Here is a 27,774-nt window from a genome sequence, read left to right on the forward strand (position 1 = left end):
ACACACAGCTGGAGGGAGACAGCACAGACAATGAGTGACACTGTTCCTAGAGAGCCGGGCAGGGATTGGATTTGGATTAGCCAAGCCATTCGGAGCGCATTCTGAATCCCAGATGAGAAAGAGCGTCCCCGATTCCCGGTTTGCAACCGGTCCATTCGCAGCGCAGTAAATGCGATATTTAAATTCAATGGTATTTATTAGTCCACTGGAGGAGCTTTGATGTTGAAGTCGCTCAAACTTAGAAGGGGGAGGAGCCCGTTACACTTATTGTCTCCAACCTAAATCAGCAGCAGGGAGTTTAAAGGGGCGGAGTATCCAGCACTGCCCAGGGATGCCCCCCCTTTTGAAGCTGTTTCCAATGAGCAGGGATCGGGGGAAGGAAGGAAGACATCTTTATAAACAAACTTCACTCTTCTATTACTCAGCCCTTAAAAGCAAGACAGCAGAGAAACCTGGATGGCAAGTTAAGAACACAGGACTTGCCAGACAGGATGAGAGCAGTGGGCCCATCTAGTTCAGCATTCAGCCCCAGACCACTACTAGATGCTTCAGGGGAAGGTGCAAAATACCCATGATGGTGTAACCTGCCAGCAGGGGAAGTTTCTTCCCAACTCTTTTAGGCAGTAATCTGGTTTATATCCTAACTATGGAGCGTCTCATTTAGTCTAATGAACTGCTGGTCTCAATGACCTCTTGTGGCAGTGAATTCCACAGGTTAATTATGCTTTGTGTGAAAGGTTTTATAGCTATTTAAAATGGGGTGCCTTTCAGTTTAATTGGTTTTGTATTATGAGGTTGCCAATGGGAGTCAATTTATTGTCTTTGCACCAGCCATTATTGTGTACATCTCATGTCCTCCTTTATGTCTTCACTCTAAGCGGTCCAAGTCAGTTCTCTCTCTCTGTATGGATGTCTCTCCTGCATTTGAATCCCCTTCCATTTTATAAACAATAACAGATTAGATGTGGCAATCTCCAAAATATCACCGAAGGATATAAATGTGGTGGTACCATCAGAGATCTGATCCTGCAGTGGCTCCCACTGACTTCAGCAGAGCTTGGATGAGGTCCCATTTCTCTTTATCCAACCTTCCTAAGTATTTTACTACACATCATTGTAGCATACGGGCATCTTTTCACTTCTATAGCATCTTTCATCACAGGGTCTCAAAGTGCCTGGCACTCTGTGGATGCTATATAATAACAAAGTACATTAAGACTCAGGATAACAGTAAGGCAGGTATTCTTATTTTCCAGAAAAAGAAACAGAGGCAGGTAAGTTAAGTGATTTGAACTAGGTCCCTCGGTTCTCTTCTTAACTTGGCAAAATTACGAAGAGAACCCACATATGATCTCCAGTCCTACAACTTAACCACAAGATGATCCTTCTCAGCAACCTTAAAACACTGTAGGAAAGGACAAAATATGTTCATTAAAGTGAAAGTTAAAAGAAAAGTAGATGACCTTCAAAGCCACTCCTGAATTGGAAGAAGGGTGACTTGCCCAAGTTCACACAGTAGGTCAGTGAAAGAACTGGAAACAGAACTTGGAAATCCTGCCTATCAGACCGAGGCTTGTTCTATCTAATCTATTGTGGTGTGTGGCTTGATTTCACCACTTCCATTAAATGTTGTTTATCTAACACCTGGTATGTAAAATAATCATCAATACAAAAAAGGTACATCAGATGCATTGGTAAGGACCCTCCCTCACTTTGAGGTCCCCCATCTCTATTGGGTAAAAAGCTTAGACTTGTATATATGTAGCTTTAACCAGTGCATTATCTGAAAATACTTTGATACCCATATAAAATGGGTTTCAGCAGGTCCACACCTCAGAATATCGTGCAGGAGAATTTACTTCAGCTCCCCACAGATTTACAAAACAGTTTTGTACAAAAACCACGTTTTTTTTATTTCACAAAATTGGGTGGCTGTGTTGCAGGAATAAAACCGGCCCTATACATAGGATCAGATGAAAAAGTTGCCACATGTATTTATACAGAAACACAACAGGGTTAAGAATTCAGGTACTTTGTAGGATCAGCACTAGTACAGTAAAAAATAGTCTCCATCTGGATCCTTTACATTTGAAGTTGATCACACTAAAAACAACCTGAGGTTATTCTAAACTGGACCACGGCCTGAACTAGAATTCCACGCTCGCTCCAAAGACCCTGGAGGGAAACATTTGAAATGGATTTCTTTTATGACAGGTGGGGAGAGGGGAGACCCTGACCATTTTCTGCGAGGCACTGTAGATTCTTCGAGATTGACAATGGGAAGTGTTATTCCTATACACTGGAAGTAACAAGGCCATGTACAATGGTATGAGCATGGAGTTGGTGTACAGACAGCCCAAAAACGGCCCCTTCACGTGTGTGCGCACATTCTCAGGGCCTGGAAAGCTCAACCGTTAACATTTCGAGGCATCAAGCACTCGAGTGCTCTTCAAGGCAAACCTGTATTTGTTTTATTTTATGAAATAAATAGCTCTGTGGGTTTCAGATCCTTTGGGCAATCTCTCCCTGCCTCACACCCACTAGTGAAATAGCTCTGGTCAAGTTTAATAACAAACAGCCCACCACTCCCGATCACGGAGATCCACCCCCGAATGAGCCTGAGAACTTTGGTGAGGAAAGCTTGTTAGAAAGCCTTCTCTGGAAGGAGAGGGTCTGAACCATGCAGTCACTAATGACAAGGGCAAGGAGCAGCATTCGGGGGTCTGATCTCAGGCCATATTAGTGGCATTGTATTGGCCTTCTCAGTCGCCCCTAAACATGGAGCTTGCTTGGAGTTAACTGCCACACTGGTACCCCCACAACCCTACGAAGAACGATAAAGCTCAGTGAGTGCAGGGTGAGGTGTGAACAGAGGAGTGAGTGTTCTCCCGCCTCCAATCCCAGTCCAGAAAGAAAAAGTACCACGTTCACTGAATTCCGGCCCCCCTCCCACTCCCCCGGCTGTCTGCAAGAGGTAGTTCTGGCATTCACACCCCCAGCCATCCCAACCCGATCCCATACACTAGCACTTCACTGCTATCTACTTTTTTTTTTAAAGTTCAATTTTAAAAGCAAAAAGTCTATGCTCCAAAAAGAGAGGGACTAAAATTTGTTTTATTCCTCAGTTGGCTACTGTACCGAACTACTCAAGAGGAGGAGGACTGAACTATAAACTCCCCCTCCTTCCAATTAAACACAAAATAAAATAGAAACTGGAGCAATAGCGCTCAGAGAGTGGTTTTATTCTAACTGAGTCACGCCTGGCTCTATTCACATCGGATCAATATTTTCTTTAATAAGTTAGCAAGGCAGCCTTTGGGCTCAGCTACTGATCTCAATGGATTATCCACCTGTAATGAACACGGTCCGAATTAACACAGCTTCCGCTCCAAGACAGTGGAAAGAGAACTCCTCTCTCGCTCTCCCTTACGCGCACAAGCCACTGGTTTGCTCTATTTGGTCTTGATGCTTTGCACGTTACACAGTGGATTGCACCTCAGAGACTATGGATGGAAATGCCACCTACTACATCCTAATATTCAGCTATGCCTCCAACCCAAAAGCCCCTCCCTGTCTCTAAAGAGAATCCAAAGGTTAAACAGCAGAAGCACCAAGATAAAGGAAAACCAGAGCAGAGCACTCATTCCATAGGGTAAACTGACAAATGCGAAGGACGTCCTGTCAGCAATACGGAGGTATTCTGACTACTGCTCTGTGTGTTTAGAGTAAGGAGTATGGCCAAATAATGCCGGACTATCAAGTCTGAAGGGGAGAGGAGGTGCAGGCAGACTGAAAGGAAGCCAAAAACCCCTGAAAGGAACAGAAGGAAACTGAGGAGATCCATTTTTGGTCACCACTATCTCGGTTCTAGGGATCAGATCTAGAAGTTGCTTGTCGCTGGATGAGTTAGGGAGCTGCTGAGGCCGGCGCTGTGCCCGCGGTAGATGGGGTCACCGCATCAGTTGGCAGCGGTGGCTGCTGTGATGGAGGAGGATCTGCAAATACAGTGAAGAGAAGAATGTGAGCAATACAACCAGATGAGGTAGAAAAGTTAATCAAAAGGCTTCAATTATGCATAAGAAAGGGAGCTATTTTCTTTATGAAATCCATCTATGTCTAGCAGTAATACATGGCTTCCCAAGGGAAACAGGGGTGGCCCTGGCACCAGAATTCTTTTACACTAGTCTGGGCACAGCTGTGAACTGCACTGGCCCCTGGAGATGGCCATGACCATGTAGGGTTTTCCACCTCTAAATTCTACGATTAACACTTTGCATTTACACCATGCTTTTCATCCTCAAAGCACTGTACAAACTCACATTCCTCTTGTGAGGTAGGGAAGCATTATCCCTGTCTTTTACAGAGCAAGTGACTGAGGCAGACAGGTTTAGTAGCTTGCCGAGATTACATAGGGAGTTTATGTCAGCCCTGGGATTAGCACTTCACTGTTCCCATCTCCCAGTTCTGTGTTCAGACCACTAGACCAAGCCTTTTGTCTGTTTAAAACAGATGTAACAACACACTTTACAAGCAGAGCTCTGCACATACACATTCAAGAAGTATATGTAGGTTCCAACATGGGCAGACATCTGGAGATGTGGTACAGTGGGGAGGGAAGAAAGAAAGTAGGTACAAAGGCTGGGTTTCAGGCACAGTGATCAGAGCACAGGGAAACAGATGCTAATGGAATAAAACTGGATTGGTTCAGGGGAGGGAGAAAGTCAGGAATCAAGGTGAGGAAGAAGAGAATGGGGAAGTCAATTCAGCATAGAGAGGACATTGGTGGAGGTCCAATAACATGGGAGAACGAAAACAAAGGAAAAAACAGCGTAAGAAAAGAAGAAGAGACAAATCCTGGCAAAAGTAGCACTAGACCGAAACGCACTTCTGTTTACAGTAGTTACCATTAAAGAGTCGGCATTTCCCAACAACTCCCTTGCACCCATATCTGAGTCACAGCAGCATTTGATCCTTCTTTGCTAATAGGTAACTGCAATAGTCTCAGGTACCACCTTATAGAGAGTGCTCATAGAGGGCTCACATTTTAGGAGCACAAATATCGTCAGACCAGGTCAGACCAGTGGTTCATCCAGTCCCTTCGCTCATCAGTGCAAAGGGATAGTACCACATACTTTAAATAAGGTGCAAGGAGCCCTGTACTAGATGAGCATTCCTGCTTTCTGGGGGGGCTTACGGGCATGCGTAACTTCTATGTCTCTTGCAGCTGTTTAAGTAACTTCCATGCAAAATCTAAAGAATTCTGGGCCAGATCTTTGGAGGCTGCAAGCCAGTGTACCGTCAATCAACCAAACCATCTGGATTTACACCAGCTGAGGATCTGGCCCATAGATCTTTAGTTTCTAACAAGTTTCCTTTTATTTTAAATCTCCCCTTTTCTGGGGATGAAAGTCACATAGCTAGTTTTTGGTATGATGCTGTGCACTTAATGATACTGTGGTCACTAATGATTAGTGATTCAGTCATAGTGATGTCTTGAACCCTCTCCTGTGTGTTATTTCAAATTAAGCTGTGAATGGTTTTCATGGTGACCACAGTGCCTCACAACATTTACAAGTTAATCACAAAAGGACAGTAGCACATGCTAGGGTGCTGAGGACGAGAGGGGGAAGAGGGGAAGACTGTTAAATCTTCCAACACCCCTTCGACAGAGATTTTTGGCTGCTAAAAACATACAGATCTGATGGTTCCCACAGCAGATGAAAAAAGGGTTTAAACTACAATCACTTTTCCAGTGATAATCAGACAAGCAATGGAAGAAAACACTAGGTACATTCAGATAGAGCTACTTCTGAAAACCAACTTACACATGCCATTTGGAGCTGCTAGGGGAACGCGAGGTCCAATTATATTTCCTGTCATCGGTGGCATGCCAGATGGGGGAGGGCCACTGCTGGCTGGGTGGATGTTGGTTGACACAGTTGGCATCATCCGGCTTGGCATGGTCTGCCCAGGTACCATTGAACCTGGACCTGGCATCTGTCCTGCAGGGACATTAAAGAGAGACTGCAATGAAATGCACTTGAAATACATAAGTGAACAGAAGAGGAAAAACAAAATCATAGAAGATGAGGTCTGAAAGGACCTCAGGAGGTCATATAGTCCAACCCCCTGCTCAAAAAGGACCAACCCCAACTAAATCATCCCAGACAGGGCTTTGTCAAGTCAGGCCTTAAAGACCTCTAAGGATGGAGATTCCACCCCTCCCTAGGTAACCCATTCCAGTGCTTCATCACCACCCTAGTGAAAAACTTTTTCCTAATATCCAATCTACACTTCCCCCACTGCAACTTGAGACCATTGCTCCTTGTTCTGCCATCTGCCACCACTGAGAACAGCCTAGCTCCATCCTCCCTGGAACCCCCTTTCAGGTAGTTGAAGTCCGCTATCAAATCCCCCCTCACTCTTCTCTTCTGCAGACTGAACAAGTCCAGTTCCCTCAATCTCTCCTCATAAGTCACGTGCTCCAGCCCCCTCATCATTTTTGTTGCCCTCTGCTGGACTCTCTCCAACTTGTCCACATCCTTCCTGTAGTGGAGGGGGCCCAAAACTGGACACAATATTCCAGATGTGGCCTCACCAGTGCTGAATAGAGGGGAATAATCACTTCCCTCGATCTGCTGGCAATGCTCCTACTAAAGCAGTCCAGTATATCATTAGCCTTCTTGGCAACAAGGGCACACTGCTGACTCACATCCAGCTTCTTGTCCACTGTAAAGCCCAGGTTCTTTTCTGCCGAACTGCCCATATGACCTAATTGTTCTCTGAGCAGGAAGAGAAAGAAATCTCATGTGCTCAATCAACTGCGCTTCCAATCCAAATGCCATCTGCGATGGTCCCAAAGGAAAAGCCTCCGACCACTGAATAACACGCTTCTTTCAGGAGGAACTGCTGTGAGATCTTAATGTCTCTTAAACCTTATAATACAACAGGCAACTAGAGAAGGAGATTATCCACAATTGCCTCAAGAAATGGATGAAGTCTGGGTAAAGATGTGATTGTTAGTGTATCTTCATGAAGGCCACTACCACCTGCAGAGGGAGAACAAGGCTTCAAAATAGCCAATCACTCAGTAAAAAAGGCAGTGACAAGGACTAATGGATTTACTGAACAGTGGAGCTGCGGTCATGCAGCTATACGTTATACTGGAAATACCTGCACAATGTAAAACACATTTTGATCTCAGTGCAAGGAAAAACGATTGCTTACCAGTAGTAACTGTTGTTCTACGAGACGTGTTGCTCATGTCCATTCCATTCTAGGTGTGTGCACGCCCTTTGCATGACTACCGGAACTTTTTTCCCTTTAACAGTACCCGTAGGGCCAACTCTGGCGCCCTCTGGTGTCGCGTGCTTATGCTGTGATATAAGAGGGGCCGCTGGCCCTGCGCCCTCTCAGTTCCTTCTTGCCGTCAACTCTGACGGCAGGGACAGAGGGTGGGTCATGGAATGGACATGAGCAACACATCTTGAAGAACAACAGTTACTACAAGTAAGCAACCGTTTTTTCTTCGAGTGCTTGCTCATGTCGATTCCATTCTAGGTGACTCACCAGCAGTGCCATGGGAGGTGGGCTCGGAGTTCCTGGATGTGCTGTCTGCAGTACTGCTCTTCCGAAGCTGGCATCACCACTACCTGCTGCACTACAGCATAGTGGGACGTGAAGGTGTGTACCGATGACCAGGTAGCGGCTCTACAAATATCCTGCACAGGGACCTGCATCAGAAATGCCGCTGACAAGGCTTGAGCGCTGGTGGAATGTGCTGTGATAGACTGAGGAGGCGGCACTCTTGCCTGGTCATAACATGGTCTGATACAGGTGGATATCCATGCGGAGATCCTTTGGGATGAAACTGGAGAGCTCTTCATTCTGTCCACTATGGTGACAAAGAGCTGAGAAGACTTACGAAAGGGCCTAGTTCTTTCAATATAGAAGGTCAGTGATCACCTAAGGTTGACGGTGTGCCATCTACGCTCCTCAGCCGAATTGTGCGGTGTAGGGTAGAATACTGGCAGGAAAATGTCCTGGGTAACATGAAATTGGGACATGACATTAGGCAGGAATACTGGGTGTGGCTGCATCTTGTCTTTGTAGAAGATGGTGTATGGTGGTTCTGAGGCCAAGGCCCACAACGCAGAGACCCTGCGTGCTGCGGTGATAGCTACTAAGAAAGTCACCTTCCATGACAGGAGCATTAAAGAGCGAGTTGCTAAAGACTCAGAGGGGGGCCCCTTCAGTTGTGCCAACACCAGATTTAGGTCCCAAAAGGGGAGAGGGTCTCATACCTGAGGGAAGAGCCTCTCCAAGCCTTTCAGAAATCTGCCCATCATATAGTGGGAGAGATCAAGCTCCCTTGAATCGGGGAGTGAAATGTTGAAAGAGTCACCAGATGGACTCTTACTGAAGAAATTGCTAAACCTTGATGTTTTAGAGACAGCCGATAATCCAGGACTGTCTGTATCGAGGTTTGCATAGGTTGGAGTCCATGCTCGTGAGCCCAGAAAGAGTATCTCCACCATTTCGGCTGAATATGATGCTCTAGTAGAGGGTTTTCTGTTACTTTAAAAACCTCTTGGACATGCAAAGAGCATTCCTGCTCGTCCTCATTCAACCAACCAGCCTCCATACCATCAAGTGAAGAGAGTCAGGTCCGGGTGCAGCAGCCTGCCCTTGTCTTGTGACAATAGGTCCGGTCAATATGGGAGTTGCAGCAGGGGAGGAGAGGGGCAATCGAGAGCTCCAGCAGGGTGGAGAACCAATGCTGTCTCAGCCACGCGGGCACTATTAGGATGACATTTGCTTTGTCCTTCTTGATTTTCAACAGGACTCTGTGTATTAGCAGTATTGGTGGAAACGCATACAAGAGAGTTCCCATCCAACACAGGAGAAAAGCGTCAGACAACGATCCTCTGTTGAGCCCTCGTATGGCGCAAAACTGGTCGCATTTCCTGTTCAGGCTGGATGCGAAGAGGTCCACCTGGGGAGTTCCCCACCTCCAGAAGAGAGAAGGCACTATGTGAGTGTGACCTGTCCGTGGCTAGGGTAGCCACCTGAAAATGCCAAGGTCAGGGCAGGCTGCAAAAGGAGAGCAGATTCTCCCAGCACTGCTGAGTGACACTGAAGTCAGACTTCCCAACCAGCCACAAACAGTGCTTCTGATTCCCCACACTGGCTATCAAGAAACCAAAATAAAAATATACACAGCCCACTTTACTGCATTTCAGTCTCTGGCTCCCAATCAGCCACTAGATCCAGTAAAGAGACCAGTTATTTAAAACTCTATGCTCTTTACCAAAAAGGTTTCTCCTGACCCCCAAGGATCAGCCACAGTACCAGATCAATATAAGTTTGGATCTTACCCAAAATACCACGCTTCCAGCCAATCCTTTAGTAACTTAAACTAAAGGTTTATTATAAAAAGAAAGAAAGAAACAAACTATAAGAGAAGTGTTAAATAATTAAAGCAATCAGACAAACACAATGGATTTGAAATTCCATATGTATCAGGTTTCTAATAGAATTGTGGAGTTTGCAGGCTTGTATAGTCCCTCTGGTGTACATCCAGTACCTGGATGGGTCTCAGTCATTTGTTTCACAGCTTCAGTTCAGTTGTAGATGAGTTGGTCCAGAGGCAGGCTGAAGACAAAATGGATGTGGTGCAGCTGCCTTTTATGTCCTTTGGCCTTTGCCATGCTGCTTGTGGAAATTTACAGGAATAAGATGGAGTCCAGCGTCACATGAGTAAGTTCTGGTGACTCATCAGGTACATCCCTGGCTTCTCCCCCTGGGCCCATTGTACCTGTGAGTTTCCTTAATGGGCCATTAAGCAGGCTAGTACTGCAGCCATCCTGTCTGGGGTGTCACCCAGAAACACAGCACAAGTTGAAATATAGATACAAACATATCCATAACTTCCAATACTCATATAACACATGAACATGAACATTATCATCTTATTTAGCACATTACAGCCTTTCTAACGGTACCTGACATGGCATATCTCATTAATTATTATGATTTTGACATATTGATGTTAAATAATATAATAAATGCCCCCTCCGGTGCCAATCCAGCCAGTGTCACAGTGAGGATGAAGCGACCACTCATGGCGAGGTAAGAAGTACCTGTTGAGTCTGTCCACCACTGTGTTCCTGACCCCTGGCAGGTGAAAAACCATGAGGTGGAAATTGTTGAGAATGGCCAGGTCCCACAGGTGAGTCGCTTCCTGACACAGCTTTGAAGAGCGGGCTCCGCCTTGACTGTTGATATAATATATTGCAGTGGTGTTGTCCGTCAGGACCTGAACTACCTCGCCCTCTATATATGGAAGAAACGCCTGGCATGCTAAACTTATCGCCCTGAGTTCTTTGACATTTATGTGAAGCTCGCGATCCTTTCAGGACCAGTTTCCCTGTGTGCTGAGCCCTTTGCTGATATAAACACCCCACCCTTGGTCTGAGGCATCAGACACAAGGGTTAGCGAAGAACTCAGGCCCCCAGATGGCATTCCCTGCATCACAGAGCGAGGGTCGGACCACCAGTTCAGGGAAACCAATACCCTGGAGGGAACGTTCACTACTCGGCGTAGGTTGTGCTTGCTCGAGGAGTAAACCGACGTCAGCCATGACTGCAGAGATCTGAGCCGCAGACGGGCAAGCTGCACCATGTAGGAACAGGCCACCATGTGTCCTAGAAATTGGAGGCACACCTGTGTTGTAGTGAGAGGTGACACTTGGATGTCCACGATGAAGGTCACTATAGAGTGGAACCGTGACTCTGGTAGGTATGCCTTGGCCTGCATGGAATCCAGAACATCTATGAATTCTATCCGTTGTACCGGTGACGATGTTGATTTCTGTTTGTTTATCAACAGACCTAGTCGGCGGCACGTGCCGGGCTGTATTGAATCTGGGAACAGGATCTGCCTCTGACTAACCAATCGTCCAGGTAAGGGGAAATCTGAACTCCTTGGTGTCTCAAATATGCGGCCACCACAGCCATGCATTTTGTAAACACCCATGGGGCCAACAAAAGGCCAAAAGGGAGTGCTGTGAAATGGTAGTGGCCCTGACCTACAACGAACCTGAGGAACCTCCTGTGTCCACGGAATATTGAGATGTGGAAATAGGCGTCCTTCAGGTCGAGGACAGCATACCTGTTTCCCAGATGCAGGGAAGGATAATTGAGGCTAGGGAGACCATGCAGAACGTCAATCTCTTGAGGTATTTTTTGAGAAGTTGCAGGTCGAGGACAGGCCTGAGCCTGACCTTTACCCTTGGGGATGAGAAAATAGCAGGAAAAGAAACTTTCCCCCTGGAAGTCTGCAGGGACTTCCTCCACCACCCCTAAAATTAGCAGGGCCTGCACCTCCTGGAAAAGGAGATGCTCGTGAAAGGGGTCCCCAAAGAGGGATGGGGAAGGAGGGTGGTTGGGTGGGGTTGAGGAAAATTGAAGAGTATATCCTTCTGCAGTGATGGTGAGGACCAAACATTCCGATGTAATGCAACGGGAATGAGGCGGTTTAGGAAAGGTCTGGAGTTCGGATCCTGAAATGAGACTGCTACATTGCCCTTGGGCGCAGCCTTAAATCTGCTGCCTGCGGCCACTGGTGCAGCACGAAGACCCTTGCTGTGAGGTCGCGGGGGTTAGTGTCTGACGGCGATGATTAAACCCTCTGTCCCTCTCTCTCCTTCTATAGGAGAAGGATCGTGTGGGTCCTTGGAACCGAGGCTGCTGCGGGGGAGGCTGAAACTGCCTTCTTGATGACTGAGGGACGTACAGGCCTAAGGATCGAAAGTGGCCCATGAGTCTTTTCAAGCTATGTAGCCTCATGTCCATCTGGTCTGAAAAGAAGCCAGTGCCATCAAATAGAAGGTCCAGGATGGAGTTCTGGACCACTGGAGATAGCCCTGAGGACTGCAGTCATGATGACCTGCCATTGATTGTGTCGCCGAATCCGCCACCCTCGTCCAGGATGGTGGGTGAAATCCTGGGAATGTTCCTGAGGGAGGAGCTCAGAAAACTTAGACAATTAATTCCAAATATTAAAGTTAGCTATTCGGAACTGAAGGCTAGCCATAGAATAAACCTTATGGCCAAATAAGTCCAAGTGTTTTGTCTCCTTATTTTTCGGGGTGGAACTCGGTTGCTCCTGTCTGTCCCTCTTGTTGCTGCAGCCATTATGAGGGATCCCGGAGGAGGGTAGGTAAAAAATGTATTTGAACCCGTTAGTGGGTACGTAATTCTTCTTTTCAGCCCTTTTCAAGGTTGGAGGCAATGACGACGGAGTTTGCCACAGGGCCTTCACCACCTTTAACATTCTGTCATGCACAGGTAGGGCAACCCGGGCCAACGCATCAAACATGGTGTCCGAGGTGTCGAAGTTTCTCAGCCTCCATAGCCAGGTTGGAGACCATCCTCATCAGCAGGTCCTGGTGCGCTCTGAAATCATCGAGAGGCACAGAAGGTTCCACCACCACCGCCTCATCCAGAGATGAGGACAATGAAGGCAGTAACGGTGATGGACTCTTCTTCTGGTACTGGGCAGAGGTGGAAGCCCGAGGCTCTAAATCGCCCTCTGACTCTGAGTCCTGTGACCCCTGTCTGGTAGGCGGCACTCCCGACTCTTGTACTGAGGAGTGGAATGAGCAGGGCTCCGGTGCTGTGGGAATCCCCATGGCTTCCAATACGGCCAATGAGTTGGCCTTTGACCTTGGGGCCAGACAGATGTTGAAGGCATCGCTCCTCCCCTACTTTCCTTATGACGGTGCCAATGCTGGCTCGGGTCAGCGCTGTGCTCCCTCTTTGAGGCAGAGGAATGGGAGTCCGACCTTGACGACCAAAGTGGGGCTGTTGATTCCACCATCTGACCCCTCCATGCTACTGGGGAGCGGCTGTGCCAGAACGGGGAATCCCCTGAATGGTGCCAAGATGTTGGTGACTGGTACCGTGGGGTAGAGGAGCGTCGTCGTCGAAAGTGTGACCAGTGCCTGTTTGATCTTCGCGCTGACGAGGGAGATCTGGAGCGGAGTCTCAAATAGTGGTGTCAAGATGTGGGGATCTCCCTTGCGCCAGTGACCGCGGTATTGAGGATCTCGGTGAGCCGAGAGGGACCGGCAAGCGACACGGACACCAGGCAGTCCTATTGCTGGCTTTCCCCTGGAGGCTGGTACCCTGCTCATGTCCAATACTGCGTATCCCAGTGTTGGAGGCACAGGCAAGGTAATCAGATCCCTTGTTGCCTGAAATGCCTTGGGCGTCGATGGAATGGCCAGGTGGACGGCACTCCCTGCACCGGCTGGAGTCTGAGGTGGTTCCATTAGTGGGGTGGTCACTTGGTGTCCTGGCGAGGGTAATTGGCCCGACACAGGTGCTATATCCTGAGCCCCCTTCTTGGTCCTCTTGGGTGCCGGTGAGCAATGCCTCGGCATGGTGTTTCTTCTCGTGCCGACTCTGGCGACGCAGAGAGGTGCCGAGAGGTGCTCAGTGCCGGCAGTGCGCTCTGCAGCAAAACTGACATACTCAGCACCGAGGCAGTTCGGGCGGGTTCCAAGGCTGGACTCAACGCAGCCTCCATGAGCAACGCCTTCAGGCGAATTTCTCTATCCTTTCTTGTCCTGGGCTTGAACCCTTTGCAGATAGTGCACTTGTCTTTTCTATGCGCCTCCCCCAGACACTTAAGGCAACTGTCGTGGGAGTCACTCAGCGGGAATGGCTTACTACAAGCCATGCAGAGTTTAAACCCTGGGGATCGGGCATGTCCTAACTGCGGGCAAGAGCCCCAACTAACTATTTACACTAATTACCTAACTAATCTAAACTATCAACAGAACAAAGAAACTGAAGAGAGCTTCTCTCCAACACAATGCCTTGCAGTCGCAAGTGAGAAGGGAGTTCCTACAACTGGCGAAAAGAAGGAACTGAGGGGGCGCAGGGCTGGCAGCCCCTCTTATACCGTGGCATAAGCGCGCAATGCCAGAGAGTGCTGGAACTGGTCCACGGATACTGCTAAAGGGAAAAAAGTTCCAGTAACTGTACACGAGGGTGTGCACACACCTAAAATGGAATTGAAATGAGCAAGCACTCAAATAAGGTTACTTACAAATACCTGTGTGAGCGCAGCCCCCCTTTGTGGTTTAAGTTTCAGGAGCATCAAGAAAAATTTAGTGCCTTGGATGTTGATGAGTTCCAGAGGGGTAGCTGTGTTAAGTCTGTTCTTATCAAAACAACCAGAAACCTGTGGCACCTTAAAGACTAACAAATTTATCTGAGCAAAAGCTTTCATGGGCAGAAACCCACTTCTGCATCCGACGAAGTGGGTTTCTGCCCACGAAAGCTTATGCCCAAATACATTTGTTAGTCTTTAAGGTGCCATAGGACTCTTGCTGTTTTTTAAATTTTTTTTTAGAATTTTATAGTGCCAGAACACCTATAACCCACTGACTGGATTTTTAAACCCCATTTAAAGAGAGTGGTCCATAATCCATTACATTTACTCTGCAGGATTCAATGCGCACACATTTTATAGCTGCAGCACTTTAGTTGGCGGAGCTGCCACTAGCCATGGATTGAAGCTACTTACAAATGTAAGTAAGGATTATTTTAAAAGACCCCTTTTCATCCCAGACCCCAGGTAATTACGTAACACAAAATGTCTGATTACAGAATCCCTTAAAAGTAGCCCTACACCCACCTTCTCTAACAACCAAACATATATAAAGCAGCATTAAGACTATGATGGAAGTTAAAAGCCAAGCATCTGTTATTCATTTAGCATTCATCAAACTTATTCTTAATAAAGAAACTTAAAATGTGATACAAACTTATAAAGAAAGTCAGCACCACGGACAGCATTGCCTTAGCTTTTCAGGCAACTGCACCGGTATGCAACTCTAATATCCCAGTGGAGCCAACTCTCCATAAATTACACACAAACTCATCTGCAGCAGAGCTTGGGCTGGTCTGAAACCTAACAGTTCCTCTTTGTCATACGTGTCCAATAAAGTGAGCCCCGAATTCACTACTTTACAACATTTTATCTAAAATAATATATAAATACACACACTTCTACAATGCGCCATAAAACCCCTATTTGATGATATAAATGATTATAAAGTGAATATTAATGGCGCGGGGAGGCATATAATCATACCCGCTCCTGTTTGTTATTTAACACAAAATTTGCGTGGCGTATGCATTCTTACTATAAATTTAACAAACTAGCAACAAGGGAAGAACCAGAGGTCTGGGAAAGAAGAGAGAACACTCTTCTTACTACATTCTTTGTCCAGGTGGTGGGGGGAGGAATGAAAGGGAGAACATAGCCTACTCATATTATGCCCTCGTTACCATGGTACCTATCGGGTAGGTGTGCTCTGCTCCAGCCACTGCTAGAAAGTTGCCCTGATGTGCTCCCTCTGTCTCTAACTTCAAGACTAGAAAGTTGCTGTGGTTTGCTTCTCCCCCCCCCTCCCGCCAACTTCAAGGCTAGAAAAGTGCTGTGGTTTGCACATGATTACTACTTGTGTAGTACATGGTCTTTTCAGTCCAAGTCAGGGGTCCCACGGAGAACAATGTGTGTCTAAAGCCTGGGCCCAACCCCCAGCTCCCCAGGAATGTGGCTCAGTGCTGACATCCTTTGTCCCCACACCCACAAGAACTAAAGGGATAACTCTGTCATAGGCAGGTATCTCTGCTGTTTTAAAATATCTGCTGTGCTTGAACTCATGAGGGCTAGTGGTAACTCCCCTCAAGGATCATTTAAGCAGCTCTTTCTGCTTACCACAGAAATTAAACCTATATTTTCTCACCCTACAATTTCATATTTCCTTACGGACTGACTAATGCCTACCCACTGCGAGAGAACCTCCACCTATCTGGGACTTGTCTTCCTATCCTTATGGGTACACACTCTGAGCCCCTCACTCAGGAACCATTAGAACACCTGTCTATCAAAACAGCATTCTTAAAGTCATCACTTATGCTAGGAGGGCAGTAAGCTCAGTGCCTTGATGGCCGCACCACCCTGCATGGTGGTACACAGAGAGAAAGCGGTCATAGCACCCTAGCTTTATACCTAAGGTTGTCTCAGATCTTCATCTCTCACAGTGCATCTCCTTCCCCGTTTTCATCCCAGCTCCATGTTCACCCAGGGGAATGCTGTTTGCACTTATGGGATGTTAAGAGCCATATGCTGTTATTTGGAAAGGTCCGACCCCTTCAGGAATCAAACTCTTCGTGGTTTACAGGGAGAGAGAGAGGGAATCAAAGAAGATCAGGAAGGGACCTCAGGAGGTCATCTGTTCCAACCCCCTGCTCAAAGAAAGACCAACCCCAACTAAATTATCCCAGCCAGGGGCTTTGTCAAGTCAGTCCTTAAAAACCTAGGAGGATGGAGATTCCACCACTTCCCTAGGTAACCCATTCCAGTGCTTCACCAGCCTCCTAGTGAAAAATGTTTTCCTAATATCCAACCTAGACCTCCCCCACTGCAACTTGAGACCATTGCTCCTTGTTCTGTCATCTACTATCACACCGAATAGCCTAACTCCATCCTCCTTGGAACTCTCCTTCAGGTAGTTAAAAGCTTCTATCAAATCCCCCCTCATTCTTCTCTTCTACAGACTAAACAAGTCTAGTTCCTTCAGCCTCTCCTCATAAGTCACGTACTCCAGTCCCCTACACATTTTTGCTGGACTCTCACCAATTTGTCCACATCCTTTTCTGTAGTGGGGGACCCAAAACTGGACACAGTACTCCAAATGAGACCTCACCAGTGCTGAATAGAGGGGAATAATCACTTCCCTCGATCTGCTGGCAATGCTCCTACTAATGCAGCCCAATATGCCATTAGCCTTCTTGGCAACCAGGGCACACTGCTGATTCATATCCAGCTTCTTGTCCACTGTAACCCCCAGGTCCTTTTCTGCAGAACTGCTGCCTAGCTCGTCGGTCCCCAGTCTGTAGCTGTGCATGGGATTCTTCTGTCCTAAGTGCAGGACTCTGCACTTGTCCTTGTTGAACCTCATCAGATTTCTTTTGCCCCTTTCCTCTAATTTGTCTAGGTTACTCTGTATCCTATCCCTGCCCTCCAGCATATCCACCACTCCTGCCAGCTTAGTGTCATCTGCAAACTTGCTGAGGGTGCAATCTACCCCATCCTCCAGATCATTAGTGAAGATGCTGAACAACACCGGTCCCAGCACCGACCCCTGAGGCACTCCGCTTGTTACCGGCTGCCAACTAGACATTGAGCCATTGATCACTACCCGTTGAGCCCGATGATCTAGCCAGCTTTCTATCCATCTCATAGTCCATTCATCCAACCCATACTACTTTAACTTGCTGCTAAGAATACTGTGGGAGACTGTATCAAAAGCTTTGCTAAAGTCAAGGTATATCACATCCACAATGCCAGTCACCTCATCATAGAAGGTTCACCATAGAGGGGAACCTATTGGTAAGCAGACTTTCCCACTGGCTTAAGAGATGTATTGAACACGGCTACTCCTTAGCCAAGAAGACAGCACCCATGGGGGTTAAAAACACATGCCATAGCTATCTTTGTGGTTTGTCTGACAGATTCCCCTAGTAGAGATTTGCAAAGCAGCAGCATGGAGTGGAGTTCATACTTTCTTTACACACTATTCACTGGACTTGGCATCATTCTGATACATGGTTTGGTAGAGCAATGCTACAGTTCATTTCTGCCTAGAGCTCCACTGCCACTCTCCTCTCCTGGGGGCACTGCTTGCTAAGCCCCCTTAGTGGGAATGCCCACATGCACTTGATGAAGAGGGGTGAGTTACTTCTAACCATTGTTCCTCAAGAGTTGCTCTGTGTATTCACATTACCCATCCAGCGTGGAGTTCTTTCTGTTTGAAGACTCTGCAGGCTAGGGAAAAGAAACTGAGATGGATGGTGTGGTGTACTCCCTTATCTAGACAGAGCCAGTGATGTCAGACTAGTACAAGAGCTCTCCAGCACCCCCTAGCAGGCACAGCTTTGCTATACAGTTCCCACAGCTCAGCACCAAAGGTGCTACAGAGATCAGAGCCCTCAAAGGGCAAATCTTTGATTAATTTCTGAGAGGCTAGAGCAAATCTTGACGTTTGGAACCATGAGTATCTCCTTACAGCTATCCCAGGGGCCACAGCATCTGAGGTGTCAACGCTGCCCTCAGAGCATGACTAGCCGTTCTCCCCCCACACAGCAACCAAGCTCTTTGTATCTTCTCCTTAATTCTCAGGTAACAAGCCCAGATGGGATTGACATGAGTCCCATCAAGTGTAGTTGTATCGTGCCACAGCAGTCTGGTAGTTTGTGGAGCCTCACAAGGTGGAGGAATAATTTTCTTCCAACCACATCTAACCCACATCTAACCTACATCCTTCCCTATCTGAGGGAGGAGACAGGGATGCTCTTTTACCTTAGACATTTCCTACACAGCGGAGATGGCCTGGAATTGGCAGATGGAAGCTGATACAAATATTGATGACTTTCTGAGGGTACACAAGGTACATTCTAATAGCCCACTTACTAACAGGCAGGGAGAACGCCAGGGGTTAGGAACTCCTGGGTCTGCAATTCAGCAATCAGTTGTTGAAACCTGTTTGTAGTTGGAGAATGTTGGCCATTCTCCTTGTCAGCTCACAGAATTGTTTTTGTTCATCTGCAGAAGATACAGAGGAAGCCCCAATCATGTCATCAGGCAGCGAGGTACCTTTGTTATTATCCAAAATGGGCATAAGCAGCATGCCATGGTTCATTTCATCAAAGGGAGTTTCCTGCCAATCATATACTTGCCACTCTTCCTGAGGAGGCTGGACTGATGGTATTTGCACTGACCAGAACACAGGCGTTCTTGAAGACAGTAACACTGGGGGAGGTTTGGTGCCAGGAAAACTTTCTACACTGAAGCAAGTGCCTCAGGTGCCAGGAGGGTATCAATGTCAGTGTTAGTACCAGAGCAGTCGACGACGCAGTGCTGTGTTTGGCAGCATCTAAGCATGCTTTCATGGACTCCTGAATGTAGGGCCATGTGCGTAATTGAAGAGGACTCTGCATAATATCTTTCCATGCCCATGGAGTCCTAGGTGAAGGAAGCCAACTGGGCTTTCTGGAACAAGCCAGTGGAATTTGTATGGGTGGTTCCAAGGAAAACCTGTGTTCCTCTAGGAGGTTCCTGATTGAAACTGGTGGTGAATATTGCTGTGCAGAGTCAAGCAGCCAAGGCATAAACAACAGATTTGACTGTGGTCTCCCAATAAGAGTGGAAATAGTCAAGAGAGGTGATACACAGACGACCAAGGAGGAATCTACTTAACTCAAAACTGGAGCCTCCAGGTAAGGAGAGGTGTGCGCGGAAAGTGATACCGGCAATGGTAAGGAGTCCCCATAGGAAACATGGGTCACTAGTGGAGTCTTCTCCTTTGACTCCCTCCACAAGTTGGAAAGCTTTCTTTTCTTGGGCCCTGGAACAGGGTTCCCACAGAGATCTAGAAGCCTGCATTTCGCTTACAGAGTTGACTGGCATTGATTCTAATGGCACCAAAGGAGTCTTTGCAGACAGTGTAGGTGGAGCTTTTGGTGCCGGATGGGAAGCTCAGACACTGTAGGCATTAGGCTCCGGGAGGTGGACCTTCAGCCCAACATCAAAGGAGGCAGAAGTGCCATGTGACAGAAGACATCAGCACAGAAGCAGACCTCAAACAGTATCAGGACAGGCTGGTTGGGGGCTTATCGAAGCAAAATACACTTGCAGTCTATCCTTCCTTGCCCAAGGAGTATAAGCATGGCAAATTGTTCACTAGGAAACTACAGGTGTTTCTCCCAGGCACGTAAGGCACTGAACGTGTGCATCCGTCTTAGGAAAGATACTTAACAGGTCATGACCCCCTATATAGTTCAGGAGCAGACATGGTCTGGGGGTAACCAGAAGCCAATGGTCACAAATAATCTAGCTATTTAAAAAAAGCAGGCTGACTAGCTTTGCGTATAGGAAAGGAAGATCCATTATCTTGTGGCAGTGGAACTAAGGTGGATGGGGAGTTTGCTTCCTTATATCAAGCTGATTACATCATCTTTGTGTGAGAGTGGTCCTAGCCCCACCCTAGCGCTGTGCACAGCTCAGTACCAGAAGTGCTGAAGCCCATTAGTTGGAATGCACAGAGGTCCTTGAAGAAAAGAGGATTAAGTTAATGTAATACCATAATGACCAACTGCTCTAATAACCCTTCAACTGAATGAAAGCCTGAAATTGACCAATCGTATGTCAGTTTTCCTTATAACTGCAGTAAAGAAATTTTAAAAACATCAAAAGGAAAAAACAAGGGTTTTTTAGGAACTTTTACACAAAGAGGAGATAAATTTCTAAATCCATCCATGCACACATTAAGTTCAGTCTCTGGTCAGTGGCCTGTAATACAAATCTATGACATTTCCCTCATCACTTATGAAAGAGCAGCTGCAGCCGACCAGAAAAGCTGACTAGATTTGAGAATCCTCTTCTCCCCCATCAGCAAAATAGTTTCCACTCTGGTGATTGTGAACTGGTGGACATGGAAGACCACCACAATGAGTTCTGGCTTGTCTGGTAAAGGATCTAAAGAGCAAACTGGAGCCGGTAGACTTCCACATGCCACAGGATTCACTGCGGCTTTCCAAACTCCTGAGCGCACACGTGATGTGACCCTTCATAAGTATGAGCTGTGTGGGCAAGTACAGTGCACACTGCTTACAACAGCTGCAGATATCGGGAATCAGATTCCCCCCATAAACAAGTTCAGCCAGAAGTTACCCAGCTTGGCTCATTCCCCTCCCCCCCCTTGGTAGCAAGCAGACAGCAAGAGCAATGAAGTTACCCTCAGTCGGATAACAGAGGATTTAAGCAGATACAGCATGAGTTTACTGCTACTGACGTCCCTGTATTTGTTTTGGTCCAGATCACTCTCATTAGAGGTGAGGAGCAGACGACAAGGGCACAGTAGGCAGCTTGCGAGAAAGCTACTGTCAGGCTGGGGCTGAAGTTTCAAGTCATGGAAACCCATTAGCATTAGAAGTAGGTCACGATGTATAGTACGGTATAGACAGTATACTGACAGTAGTCAGTACAGGTCAGATGTGGTAGCAGGAGGCTCCAGAAGGAGAACACCCTCATTCTCTCACCACCAAGGACCTGCTTTTCCAGACCCTCTCCCATACAAACACCAAAAGCAAAAGAGTGCAGATTAACCCCCTGGGCAATTCCTGGCGTCATTTTGTAGTTTGTTTTGCATTTTGCATTTTGTGTGTAGCCTCTGGGAAATTTCAGCTTGTGGCTTCAAACAGGTGAATAGGGCAGGAAGATGGGAAGCAACTGCTTCTTGTCCCCTTTTGCAAGGCAGTATAGGTGCATCACAGACAAATTTAACGGCACGTAAGAGCTCCACTGTACTTTCTCCCCATCTCCCAGACACTGTAACAACCACAGGTGAAAAATGCACATCAGCCTTGCAGCAAAGCCCATTTGAAAACAGGAGTACACAAGATAAGCTGAGGTCAGTTGGTCAGCACCATGACTCAGGATTTTCCCTGATTTGCATGAAATGTGGAAGCTTACCTGCCTGGTGGCAAGCTATTAAAACGCTGAGGCAAATCAGACTAATACAAAAATTAGACAAGAAAAATCCTATTTTATTCAGCAATCTAGACAGGAGAACAGGCCATTAACCTGAACTACCCACGAACAGTCTTTGAGTAAACTTCTAACCACGATATTTCCTTCAAAGCATCCTGCAACTTTCAGCTCTTAAAGAATATTGATTTCTAGGACTCAAATTTATATTCTTCTACTCCATTTGGAAGACAGAATTAGAATACAAAATGATCTTAACAAACTGGAGCAATGGTCTGAAGTAAATAGGATGAAATTCAACAAGGATAAATGAAAAGCACTACATTTAGGAAGGAACAATCAATAGCTCAAATACAAAATAGGAAATGACTGCGTAGGAAGGAGTACGGCAGAAAAGGATCGGGGATTTTAGTGGATCACATATTAAATATAAGCCAACAATGTAACAATGTCACAAAAACAACAAACGTGATTCTGGTATGTATTAGCAGGAGTGTTGTAAGTAAGACAAAAAGTAAAAGGCTTAAATTACAGAAACGGAGATTTAGGTTAGACGTTAGGAAAAATTTCCTAACTGTAAGCGTAGTTAAACACCAGAACAAATTACTTGGGGAGGTTGTGGAACCTCTGTCACTGGAGGATTTTAAGAACAGGTTACACAAACACCTGTCAGGGATGGTCTAGATAATACCTAGTGCTGCCTCAGTGCAGGGGACTGGACTCGATGACCTATCAAGGTTCCTTTCAGTGCTACATTTCTATCTGTTCCCCTACATCTTTATGGCAATGAGCCCTTAAATAACAGCATGCAGTTTCAGTGGTTGCCTTTGCAATATAGCTTATACCCTGAAACCCAATACTGTAAAACATTGATAGCAGAGTTCATGCTTTGCTGGGGGTGAAGGTCTCTAGTTGCAGGCAAATTTGTTCAAATCACATAATCAACACAACAATCTGGCTTGATTGTTTTTGCTCTGCATGGCCCTGAACAGCAGGGGTTTGGTAGGTCAGGAATGAAGCGCTTTGTCAGACCTGTGGGGAAGTCTGTTCACACTATGTCCGGCTCAAGCCAATGCATGGTTATTTTTATGAGCACTAAAATCTATCCCCCCAAAAAAAATCAAGAACTGGGTAACCACCACATCCAGGATTACACATCCACTTTCTGACACAAAAGCATACCTAAAAGGGTTATAAAGGAGGATTTCATCAGAGAAGTGGAGAATAAGGCGAATGAAGCTGGTGGAGTGAAGGCAAGAGCCAAATTTGTGCTAAGGTAAAAAGCAGAGAGAGAGAGTGTGAGGGTAAGTTGTGGAGGGTGAGATGTGGAGGGCTCTGTAAGTAAGGACAACAAGTTTATGTTTGATGGAACAAAGAAGGGAACCAAGTGGAAGGATTTAAATAGGGTGTGGGCAGCAATGAGCAAGATTATTTTAGCAGCAACATTCTGAACTGAGTTGACAGGGGTTGATTTCAGGCAGGCAGGCCTGTCTGATGGAGATAACGTTAGCCAACGCACAAGCTGATCAGAGCTTGGATAAGAAAATTTTGATGGAAAGGAACATTAGGATCTTGGAGATGCTCTGCAGGAAGAAAAACAAGGTTACTTACCAGTAACTGATGTTCTTTGAGATGTGTTGCTCATGTCCATTCCATTGTAGGTGTGTGCATGCCTCCATGCACGTTACCGGAACTTTTTTCCCTTTAGCAGTATCCGTAGGGCTGGCTCAGTTGCCCCCTGGAGCCCCATACATGTGCCGTGGTATATGAGGCACAGCCAGTCCTATGACTCCTCAGTCCCTCCTTGCTGCCAACTCGGCAGTGGGGACGGAGGGGTGAGTCATGGAATGGACATGAGCAACACATCTCAAAGAACAACAGTTACAAGGTCAGTAACCGTCTTTTCTTCTTCAAGTGATTGCTCATGTCCATTCCAATGTAGGTGACTAACAAGCAATACCTTGGAGGTGGGTAGGAGTTAACGGTGAGCTGCCGTCTGCACGGCTCTGCCGAATCCCGCATCCTCTGTCGCCTGCTGGGCGAAGGCGCTTGACCTCTAGTTGTGCGCTGTGATGGTTCCCGGAAGGGACACCCTCGCCTGCTAGTCGCAGAACTTGATGCATGATATAACGCGCGAGGAGATGCCACCTCCTCTCCTCCTCCGAACCGTGCGGTTTGAAAAACACGGGGAGAAATTTATTTCAGTTACAATGAAATTGGGAAACCACCTTGGGCAGGAAGGTTGGATGCAACCTCAACTGCACCGTACCCTTATAGAATACTGTATAAGGCAGCTCTGAGGTCAAAGTCCTGGGGGGGTTTCCCCACCTGACGGAGGGATGCACCTGTAGAGAGTCCCTCCATGGGGTCCAACTCCTCGTCCGAGAAGTGGTGTGTATGGGCCTTCTCCTGAGCTGGAGGCATGGACTGAAGCCCCGCTGACAGGATGGATTGTGGCCCCTGTCCCATCTGGATGCTCCATGGGGCCCAATAAGGCCATTGCTGCGGCCATTGACCCTGGGGCCAAGCTGGGGCTGACTGTGCTGCTGGCTGTGGCGCATTGTGGGGGCGTCGGCTGTCCCGACGACTGTCCCCCCGTGGAACCCCGAGCCACTAGACCTGCGGTGCTGTGCATGGCATCGGTCCTGGGCCCTGCCTGGTGCCAGGGACCTTTCTCTTGACGCCTCCAAGCTAGAGGACGATGAGGACCGCTTCTGTCGCTGTGAATGGTGCTGGCGAGTATAGGTGCGCTCTGAGGAGCTCGAGGTACTGGAGCACCATCTCAGCACCGAGGAGTTATGGTACTGCCTACCCTTTGGTGACCGAGACCGGCACCGCTCCGAACTCCGCGATGCCGAGCCTGACTCCAGTGACCGAGTTCCGCGTTGGGGACTGCGCGATGCGGGGTCTTTGCTTGGCGACCGGGTTCCGCGGCGCCTTGGTGCAGGGCGGCCCCTTGGTGCCGAATCCTCTGACGGTGACCGGATTCTGTGCCACCTCGGTGCGGGCGAACTCGGTGCCATGGATGCGGAGCTGGAGCTGTCTAAGCGTCACCTGGCGGACCTCGACCAGTGCCGCCTCTTGGCCTGTGCTGCCTCCAGTGCTAAGGACTGACGTCAGCTCCGAGAGGGAGACTCCGCATCCCGAGTCGAAGCAGGCCGGCACGACGACACCGACCTGGAGCAACTTCTGGGGGAGCGTCCTCGCTCTATCCCTGGTGCCATCCGGCGGGAGATCTTCCTCCCTATACTGGGGATCTCCACTGCCCTTCGGGGGGACCCAACGCAGGCTTGTCCCAGAACACCGGTCCCTTCTCCCTCAGCAGGAAGGGGTGGAGGGGGAAGCGGAGGCTGTGTGGGCAAGGCCAACAAGGCTCTTGCCGCCTGAAATGCCTCTGGCGTTGGCAGAGGCACTCTCCCACTTCCAGGAGTCGGGGGAGGCTCTCTGCTCAGAAGTACAGGCACTGGAGAAGATTTGACAGGCTGTAGTCAGTGCATCTCTGCACTCGAGCCTGCCTGTACCGATGGTGCAGGGGAGTGTCTGCGCTCCGCGCGCTGCCTCTTCTTCTTTGGCACTGGGGATGTTGCTCGGTGCCGAGTCAATCCCGGTGCCAGTGGTGCACTCTGAACTGAGGTGACGCTCGGTGCCGTGGAGCGGGACGGCTCGGACGCCGGGGCAGAGTGCTGCCTCCATGAGTAGGGCTGTTAACCGGATCTCTCGGTCCTTCTGGGTCCGCAGTTTAAAAGCCCTGCAGATCTTACATTAATCCTTAACACCACTTAACAACTACTTAAAACTAACTAAAGTACTTCGAATAACAAAGAGTCCAAACAAAAGGAATGGCACTTGCAGAGAGCAAGGCTAGTTCCAGCAGCCGTCAGGGGCGGAAAGAAGGACTGAGGGGGTGTAGTGCCTCATATACCGCGGCATGCGTGCAGGACTCCAGGGGGCGCCAGAGCCAGCCCTACGGAGTCTGCTAAGAGGAAAAAAGTTCTGGGAACCATGCACTGTGGCGTGCACTCACCTATAATGGAATGGACATGAGCAATCACTCGAAGAAGAACAGCAAAATTCAGACACTGTTTGTGGTCCAAAAGAGAGAGCCAAGTAAAGAAAGCCAAGATGGATGCATGTGTGTTGTATGGAAAAAGATGGAGGATGGAAAGGAGAAAGAAACCCCCCTCCCCCAGTTGGGGACCACCATTTGATGAAGAAGAGACCCCACCCAACAAAGATATGGTCCTGGAAGGGGCACCTGGGCTCTTCCATCTTCTCCTGTGAGATGTACCTCAAGTAGTATCTCCCCCCCCTTGAAGTATGAGAATCTCTAAGTGTAGGCTGGCTTTCCTCTTCCTCCCGTCCTTGCATTGTATTACAAAGCTTCTCTGTCTACATTAAAGAACATTCACCATTATTTAAAACACTTTCAACTAATTCATGCTACAGACAGCCATTCTAGCTAACCTACAGTAAAGCGTAATACAGTTTAAAAAAACTGTATGGAAACTGTTTCAAATAAAGTTCTAAGCTTAACTGTGGACAGGAGCTTCTTGGATGGAAGGAAAAAATCAAAGCCCTTTTTATTCTTGTTATATTAACAGCTGGTTAAGCTACTGTTAAAGAGAATTTAACTCAGAGCTTTATATGGGGGAGTAAAGGCTTATCTATTGGTATCATGAGTTTATTTCCTGAGTCCTACTATATACTGATGCCCAGAAGACAGCTGTGTGTCTGACTGTTAATGTTACAATTAGATCAAGTGAATTTTTGTGTGTGCAAATTTTGAATGTTAAGTTGTGGGCTTTAACACTACCCAATAGAAGCTCTGTGCATTTGTGTTTAAGGGCAAGGTTATCTTTTTATTCCTTAGCTTACTGCAGCAGAATGCATGCAATTTTATTTTAAAGGCAGCTAACAATGGTTGCAAGAGATGATCCTATCATATCTCCATTTAATCTCACACTAAGAGTTCATTCAACTAATAGTACCTAGCCAAACTTGGATTAATCAATTAGGCTTTACAATCACCAGCATGGCAAAATGAATTGCTATTTCTACAGAGATAATATGCCTTTTCACTAAATAAGAAAGATACAGCTTCAAAAAGACAGAGGCTAAAGCAGAAAACGTCAAAGTGTGACCTACATAAGGGAGAGAGCTTAAAAACAGCAGACATTTGAGAAGATAAAACCAAAAGATTCACTAAAATGAGATTTAGCTTGCTGAAAAATCCTTACTTGTTTATAGATTTGAGATATTCTCCAGTGATGAAACGCTACTTTTAATAGTACTGAATGACACATTCATGTTACAGTGAAACACATACGTGAAGCCATTCTTAATGAACTGCCACATGGTCTTTATTAGATGTCCCAAACCTCCGTTAAAGCAGCCATTTGAGGGTTCTAGGATCGGGTCTTAAGACAGGTTTCATAGAATCATAGAAGATTTGGGTTGGCAGGGACCTCAGGAGGACATCTAGTCCAACCCTCTGCTCAAACCAGGACCAACCCCAACTAAATCATCCCAACCAGGGCTCAAGGTGGGCCTTAAAGACCTCTAAGGATGGAGATTCCACCACCTCTCTAGATGACCCATTCCAGTGTTTCACCACCCTCCTAGTGAAAAACTTTTTCCTAATATCCAACCTACACCTCTCGCATTGCAATTTGGGACCGTTGCTCCTTGTTCTGTCATCTGCCACCACTGAGAACAGCCTAGCTCCATCCTCTTTGGAACCTGCCTTCAGGTAATTGAAGGCCGCTATCAAATCCCCCCTCACTCTTCTCTTCTGCAGACTAAACAAGCCCAGTTCCCTCAGCCTCTCCTCATAAATCATGTGCTCCAGCCCCCTAATCATTTTTGTTGCCCTCTGCTGGACTCTCCAATTTGTCCACATCCTTCCTGTAGTGGGGGGTCCAAAACTGGACACAATACTCCAGATGTGGCCTCACCAGTGCCGAACAGAGGCATAATCACTTCCCTTGATCTTCTGGCAATGCTTCTAATAATGCAGCCCAATATGCTGTTAGCATTCTTGGCAACAAACCAGCTTCTTGTCCACTGTAACCCCCAAGTCTTTTCTGCAGAACTGCTGCTTAGCCAGTTGATTCCTAATCTCTAGCAATATTTCACTGATTTTA

The 27,774-nt window shown here is 47.3% G+C and overlaps 1 protein-coding gene across 3 annotated transcripts in view; it reads right to left on the reverse strand.

Moving 5' to 3' along the window:
- Positions 1–1,823: 1,823 nt before the first annotated feature.
- SMARCC1 (SWI/SNF related, matrix associated, actin dependent regulator of chromatin subfamily c member 1) overlaps positions 1,824–27,774 on the reverse strand; it is a 172,773-nt gene continuing 146,822 nt past the window's right edge. For all 3 annotated transcript variants that reach the window (XM_067544507.1, XM_067544506.1, XM_067544508.1), the window contains 2 exons: positions 5,826–6,002; positions 1,824–3,995 (listed from right to left, as the gene is read on the reverse strand). In XM_067544507.1, the coding sequence (XP_067400608.1) occupies positions 3,907–3,995; positions 5,826–6,002 (266 nt within the window). In that variant the 3' untranslated portion in view covers positions 1,824–3,906. The remainder of the gene's footprint in view (positions 3,996–5,825; positions 6,003–27,774) is intronic.

Source organism: Emydura macquarii, unplaced genomic scaffold (genome assembly GCF_026122565.2).
Source record: "Emydura macquarii macquarii isolate MOO-44397 ecotype Brisbane River unplaced genomic scaffold, CSIRO-AGI_Emac_v2 contig_973, whole genome shotgun sequence".
Classification (NCBI taxonomy): Eukaryota; Metazoa; Chordata; order Testudines; family Chelidae; genus Emydura; species Emydura macquarii.